Source organism: Sinocyclocheilus grahami, unplaced genomic scaffold, assembly GCF_001515645.1.
Source record: "Sinocyclocheilus grahami isolate Dianchi unplaced genomic scaffold, SAMN03320097.WGS_v1.1 scaffold4.1, whole genome shotgun sequence".
Classification (NCBI taxonomy): domain Eukaryota; kingdom Metazoa; phylum Chordata; class Actinopteri; order Cypriniformes; family Cyprinidae; genus Sinocyclocheilus; species Sinocyclocheilus grahami.
The window spans coordinates 924,499-932,366 of record NW_015505183.1 but is presented as its reverse complement, the minus strand read 5'-3'; the positions used below and the strand labels follow the sequence as shown (position 1 = coordinate 932,366).

The following is a 7,868-nucleotide window of genomic DNA, read 5'->3' as shown; positions in this document are numbered from 1 at the left end:
ATATATATATATAATGAGTCAATATTTACAGTGTTGACCCTTGTTTTTCATGACCTCTGCAATTCGCTCTGGCATGCTAGATATTAGCTTCTGGGCCAAATCCTGACAGATGGCGATCCATTCTTGCCTTATTAGTTCTCGGAGTTGATCACAATTTGTGGGCTTCTGCTTGTCCACTCGCCTTTTGAGGCTTTTGATATTCGAGCCACTTCTTTATTACTCTTGCCTTGTGACATGGTGCTCCATCATGCTGGAAAATGCAGGGATCATCACCAAATTGCTCATGGATCGTTAGAAGAAGTCGCTCTTGTAGGATGGTTTGATACCATCCTTCATTTGTTTTTGGGCAGAATTATGACAGAGCCCACTCCCTTGGTTGAAAACCAACCCCACACATATGGATGGTCTCAGGACGCTTCACTGTTGGCACAACACAGGACTCATGGTAGCGTTCACCTTTTCTTCTCCGAACAATTGATTTTCCAGATGTCCCAAACAGTCTGAAGGGAGCTTCATCAGAGAAAATAATTTTGCACCAGTCCAATCCTTGTACTTCCTGCAGAATTTTAGTCTGTTCTTGAATTTTCTTGGAGAGAAGTGGCTTCTTTGCTGCGCTTCTTGACACCAGGCCATTGTCCAAAAGTCTTGGCCTCACTGTGCGTGCAGATGTTCTCACACCAACCTGCTGCCATTCCTGAGCAAGCTCTGCACTGCTGGTGACACGATTCTGTAGATGACACCTCAGGAGGAGACGGTCCTGGCGCTTGCTGGACACTCTGGGACGTCCTGAAGACTTCTTCACTGCAGTCGAACCTCTCTCCTTGAAGTTCTTGATGGTCCGGTAAATGTTTCTTTCAGATGCAATATTCTTTGTAGCAATTTCCTTGCATGTGAGGCCATTTTGATGCAAAGCGATGATGGCTGCATGTTTCTTTGGAGGTAACCATCACTAACAAGAACACAATGATTGAAAGTGCTTCTTCCCTCCTTTTATAGCAATCAGTCTGCTCTTACAATCTAATTAGTATGATAGTGATTTCGCCTGACTAGTACTCATTCACACTTTCACATGTGCTGCTGATATGATTAGTCAATTAATGTTAGCTGGTCATTTTGTGTCAAAATAAAAAAAAATTAGTTTTGTTTGTTTTTGTGAAAAGTTCATTTTTTGGCCAATGACGCTTTTAGCAATTATTTTAAATGCATCTGATCACCAGAGTTGGGTATAACTGTTACTGTAATCTAATTACTTTTTCTGGTAACGCAGTAATGTAACGCATTACATTTTAAATTTGTATAATTTGATTAAAGTCAATATAATTACGTTACTTACGTTACAAATGTAGTGTTAAGAAAAAAAAATGTATATGCCTTTTAAAATCACGTTTTGCGCGGGGTCGACAGAGGCGCCGGCGCGATCACTTGCATTTTTTCCTGATAACAGCGAAAAGAACTTAATGCTCCGCCATTTTTGATTGTACAAATAAGTGTAATACATCATTTGAATCTGTGAAGGGTCTACTTTTGTTTGTGTACACTCACAATATCAACAAAAGATTGTGCTTTTATAAAATAAAGAAAAAAACTGTGTGCGCTTTCAGCTGTCTCAGTCTCTGCAAAATTCTTTCTGAAACGCGTCACTAAAATGAACCAAAACTCAGCGAATACTTCACACACAGACATGAGAAACATATCTATGGAAAGCTTGAAGTGTCTACTTTTAAATGAAGTAAGTCCTATCTAAAACAAATATTCTCTGATGAAGTAATCCGTATGAAACCAATGCGAGGTCCAGTCTGAGCTCATTATCTGTAATGTCATCACGCCCACGCGCATACGCATATTCATACGGTGATCATCCACGTGAGACGCGCAAACCTGTAAACGCCCACATCACCTCCATAAACAAAGAAGCAAGATTCATTTTTAGCATTCAAATATGCACTGTATGTTCATCAATACTGTTTTCAAATGTTATCAGGAACGTTTTACATTTATTAAGTTTTTTTCTGAGCTCATTATCTGTAATGTCATCATGCCCACGCGCATACGCATATTCATACGGTGATCATCCACGTGAGACGCGCGAACCTGTAAACGCCCACATCACCTCCATAAACAAAGAAGCAAGATTCATTTTTAGCATTCAAATATGCACTGTATGTTCATCAATACTGTTTTCAAATGTTATCAGGAACGTTTTACATTTATTAAGTTTTTTTCTGTCTTTAATGCTCACACAGTTAAGCCAGCATACACATATACCCTACACTCAGCAAGCAATGTTGTACAGTATATAAAACACTGTATATCGGCACATTTAAAGATACATTTTTCATTGTTGGGCAGGTTTATACTAAGAATGTTAAGTTTTAGAAATTGATTAAATCTTTAATTCAAGTTGCTGTTTTCATACCTTTGTAATATTTTTCAGTCAATATTAAATTACTGAAAAAAATAAAATTTTCACTTTGAAGTGTATTTTTTTAAGTTTGATATGTTTTCAAAGTAATGTAATTAGTAATCCGATTACTTTTTACATGCAGTAATCAGTAATGTAAACAAATTACAATTTTCAAGTAGTAATAAGTCATTTGTAATCAATTACTTTTTTTGAGTAACTTACCCAACACTGCTAATCACTCTAAACAATAATCTAGAAACAATGTGAATGAACACCACAACAGCTTAAGCAGCTTAAAAAAATTAAAATGCAATAAATTTAAGGCAGCGGGGTAACAAAGTTTTTTAAGTTGACTCAACAAATTGTTTTTTATAGTGTGTATAGCATGCAGTAATGTATTATGTGTATAAAAATCCATTTAGAGTACATGACTAATTTTTATATACAATAACAGTTTGGACATGCTTATTCTTTGTTACTACTATTTACACATTAAGTCAGCAAACTGTGTTCAGATCAGATGTAATTTTCTCTACCAACTTCATGAGCCGGAATAATCTGGACTACCTTTCCAACAGCCTTGCCCATATGCTTTTCCTTCACTCTCCGATTCACTGTCCTCGTCAAAAAAACAAAACAAACAGTAATAATAATAAAAAAGCAAATAAAATGCTTAAGTGCACTAGTAGACTTTGTCTAATAAATTCATTTCAGTGTCTTTAAAACTATAAGAAGCATAGATTCAGTCTATGTCTGGTACAGTAAGTTTACTTTCCTTTTTGATTTTCAGCACTTTTAGACAGGGGAAAATATGTGCTGTTCTATGTGAGTATGGGAAATTGGACTGAGATGAGCATGCTGCAAATGATTGCCACTGTGGTTTTGAAATGGAGGGGCACTTTGTGTAGCACACAGTAAAAGTGTGAATAGTCTGAATTACTGGACTGCATCTCTGTATTGCCTATACTGTTCTATTCATCTACTGAAGACATCCTAGATAACCATACAGATGATGTATGAAATTGATGTAAAATTTCAAGAAAATTGTCAAATTCATTCTTTTGGGAAGATAGAAGGGCCGTAGCAACCATTATGAATGACATTTTCATTCATTAACTTTAACCTTTTGGGGCCACTGAAAATGTCCAAATTATAAATACGTATTGCAGCTTACACAGAGGTGGTGTAGTATGTATGTGATGGTGAAATAAAAGCGGAATGTGTTGTGTGAATTCTGTGCATCAAGCTCTTTCTGTAAGAGTGCATGACTCTCAGAGGACATTAATAGAAGTGCTGTGCACTACAGTAACAGGAAGATTCTCCAAATCAGATAGAAAAAGTGCAAACGCTGTGCAGATGCCGGCGCCCTTCTGAGGACATCATGTTACATTTGATGATGTTCTCCCGAAGCTGTGCTCTCTGATGGTGTGCATCATGGTGTATGTGCGTGCGTTGACTCGCAACACCATGAATCACTGATTCATGACAGGTCACTGTCTTATGAGCGGATGAGTCAGCATTTTTTCCTTTTTTGCTGCTGTATCGCAGTGAGTATAAAACTTTCAAATCCATCTGTGATGTCTGTACAGCAGTAGTACAAAAACACAAACTAAAACCTTTTGTGGTTTTTGAGAAATCTTTGAGAAGCAGCTTTTGTGGTTCCTGTCACTCACGGGCCGCTATACCATAAAAAGTGTTGATTTTGTGAATGAATCTTTATTTTAAGACTGTTTTATTTCTCATCTCTCCAAATTACCAGGTTGCTTAATTGCACTGGTTTTATTGACTCGGGTAGACACCGGTGTAAATACGTGATTTGTGTCTGATGAGAATGTGCGTCCTTTTTCAGATCCTCCCACGGTGGAGCCTGTGTATACAGAGATCAGGCAGGGTCTTGGCCGGCCATTCTCACTGAGCTGCAGGGTCTTACGTGCCCACCCCTCAAAAGTACTGGATTATGAATGGAAGCTGGGCACCAGACTGCTGACAGTGGGCCAGTTGGATACTCGGGATGAGACGGAATACCACGTAAGGGCCCTCAACCGCGAGGGCTACGGCGCGTATACTTGTGACATCAAAAACGAAGCAGGAGCTGGCCGATGTACTTTCCTTGTCACAGGTAAGATAATTAAACGACTTGTGCAATTTAAATGAATTTATTTGCAATATAATTGTGTGTAGTTAGTAAAAGGCAGGTTACATTGTTACACCAGTAGCTGTCGACAAACAACTGTCTTTATGAATGACTCAACCCGTGTGATTCATTCAGGAATGTAACAAGTGACTCTTTAAGATTGAATTGTTGAATCTTTCACTCAATCAATTTGTTCAGAAGCTCTCATTCATTCAGGAATGAAACAAGTTAACTGTCTTTATGAGTGAGTCATTGAATCATACACTTATATGATTTGTTGAAAAACTGTGGTTCATTCAGGAACAAAACAAGTTAACTGTCTTAATGATTGAGTCATTGAATCATTCCTTTAAATGATTTGTTCAACGCGAGTGATTCATTCAGGGAGAAAATGGCAGCACTATGTTGCTCAGAGACTTGAAATGGTTCTGCTTTGGCTTTGTTTGGGACTTTATTTTGTCATTGGGGCAAAACTGGACAAAATAATTGGTAATATTGCATCTGCAATTTAAATTGCTCTGTTATCCTTTTAGTTGTGTCCCAAAAAGTGCACTGTGCATTATGAACTATGTACTCTACCGTCTAGAGCAGGGATGGGCAACTTCGGTTCTGGAGGGCCACTGTCCTGCAGAGTTTAGCTCCAACCTTAATCAAATACAACTGAACAAGCTAATCAATGTCTTCAAGATCACTAGAAAGCTACAGACAGGTGCGTTTGATTAGGGTTGGAGCTAAACTCTGCTGGACAGTGGCCCTCCAGGACCGAAGTTGCCCAGTCCTGGTCAAGTGAATGAATTATAGAAGATTATTTTGTCATCTACCATCAAAGTCTAATAGCCCCTCCCCTGAAGTGTCTAACATTCCATACTTTGTTTTCTGGTTAAATGTAGTTAGTGTATCATCTGGGTTTTTTATAGAGATGCATCGATCGATCGGCCAGGGATCGGAATTGGCCGATTTTCCTCATGATCGGCCCGGATCGGTGATCGGTCGGTCAGTCTTACTTCTTTCTGATTTCGAGCCAATCCGTTTTGTTACCAGCGGCACAGGCAATAACATCAGCCGGGCATTCTCACTGTCTTCTCTCCGACGACCCCTTCTCTCTCACACACGTCTCATTCGCTCCGGTTAAATAGTGCTTGTATTGTGCATTATTTTAGTCATTCCCGCTGGTTTCACGCTTATACCAAACGCGCGTGCACCACGACTGATCTATATTAGTGGAGCGCACAATCCGCGCTCAGTCTCAAACCGCTTGTGAGCCACAAATACCAAAATGAGTGGCTAACTGCGCTAAAACGTTCAAATACATAAAAAATTATGTCAAAATGCCCATCTTGGCTAGTATCCAGTTAAACACAGTCAGTTTTGGAACGTTAAATAGTTGAGAAAGAGAACGCATGTTGTGTAACAGTATATTGGGTCCGTGGATAAACTCTTAAAGGGACCGCAGTCCAATATTCCTGCTGCTGTCTTTCATGTTAATCACAGAACAAAAGACAAAGAAAATCATTTTCTGCTCTTGACTGAATACGTTTTATAACTTTAATCGTAAGCATTAATCTGTATTTAATTTTTACAATGAAGACTACAGAAATTAAAAAAGTAATCAAATCTAAAATAACACTGAATGTGTTATTTTACATTTGATTACTCTAATTTCTGTAGTATTTCTTACCTGAATAAACTTACTTACCTGAAAAACTTAGTTTCATAGCTCTTTTTATTCTATTGCATTTATTTGTGCTGTTGTTTGCCATTTTTTAATTTGTTCTTATTTTATTACTGACATTTTACTTGTATATTTTTATGAAAATAAAACTTTGCGTTGAAGAAAAGTAGATTTCCCCTTCAGGAACTCGAGCTGCATCGAAATCGCTTTGGGAATGCCCCTGCGTGACCGCGTTCTGAAGCACGTGTCAAATCAGCCCAATGGAGTAGCGAGACGTCACGGGCAGGGTGACGTAAGCACCAGAAAGTATAAAAGCACATCCGGCAGAGCGCAAACCAGCTTCTGCTCTTCAGTAGCGCTCTGTGTATGTGTCTGTCTATTTACTGTTGTCTATCCGCACAAGCATATATATAAAATGTGTTTGATGAGAGCAGCCAGGCTCGCGATCCCGCTGGCAGCGGTATCCTACCATTGTCAGGTCCCTGAGGGCAGCCCACCTGGGGATGAAAGGATAACACCTCAGTATACGGTGCCCAATCCTCCTCAGTGCCCTCACGGAGGTTCATTGATACCCCTGCCACCCTCGGCGGCTGACCTGCTCAGGGGTGGGGCTGCTGAGCGGCAGCAGTCAGGTCGGTTGTCCCCTCAGTGTCCTCACGGAGGTTCATTGATACCCCTGCCACCTCGGTGCTTCATTGCTCAGTGAGCTCCAATGAGCGAAATTCCCAGCTGCAGCCCAGCGATGGTACGGCACGGGAGAGCTCGCCCCCTCGAGTGAGGGTGCTATAGCAGTCAGGTCGGTCGTTCCCTGCCGGTCATCCATGCACGTCTGTCTCCTGCTCGAATCGAGTCAATCCTCATGACAGTCACGAGAGTAAGAGAAGGCCAGTCACTCACTGTCAAACAGTTTCAAAGGCTGTTGGGCCTGATGGCAGCAGCGTCCAACGTAATACCTTTTGGCCTGCTGTACATGAGACCCTTGCAGTGGTGGCTCAGAACCAAGGGATTTTCCCAAGGGGGAATCCGCTTCGCATGATCAAGGTCACGAAGCGACGCTTACATGCCTTAGACATGTGGAAGAAACGTTGGTTCCTGGTTCAAGGCCCGATGTTAGGGGCTCCTTGTCATCGCGTAACGCTAACGACGGATGCCTCTCTCACGGGCTGGGGAGCGGTCATGAGTGGCCGCTCTGCCCAGGGTCTGTGGGAAGGCCATCATCTCTTTTGGCACATCAACTGCCTGGAGATGCTGGCCGTGTTTCGAGCGCTGACACACTTCCTTCCAGACCTAAGGGGGCATCGTGTGCTTGTCCGCACAGGCAACACATCGGTGGTCTCCTACATCAATCGGCAGGGGGGTCTGCGTTCGCGCCCCTTGTACAAGCTGGCCCGCCAGATCCTTCTGTGGGCTCAGGGGAAGCTCCTCTCTCTAAGAGCAGTTTACATCCCTGGGTATCTAAATCAGGGGGCAGATATCGAGACAGGGGCTGAGGCCCGGGAGATGGAGGCTCCACCCCAAGGTGGTGGAGCTCATTTGGAGGGAGTTTGGCCGGGCGGAAGTGGATCTATTTGCGTCGCAGGAAACGACACACTGTCCGCTCTGGTTCTCCCTCACACATCCAGCTCCACTGGGGCTGGATGCCATGGTGCAGACGTGGC

At 41.6% G+C, this 7,868-nt stretch overlaps 1 protein-coding gene across 1 annotated transcript in view; it reads left to right on the top strand.

Moving 5' to 3' along the window:
* The window catches only part of LOC107582447 (MAM domain-containing glycosylphosphatidylinositol anchor protein 2-like), a 187,093-nt gene that overhangs the window by 115,474 nt on the left and 63,751 nt on the right, over nucleotides 1–7,868 (top strand). Inside the window, exon 9 of the mRNA XM_016268294.1 lies at nucleotides 4,254–4,523. Within this exon, the coding sequence (XP_016123780.1) occupies nucleotides 4,254–4,523 (270 nt within the window). The remainder of the gene's footprint in view (nucleotides 1–4,253; nucleotides 4,524–7,868) is intronic.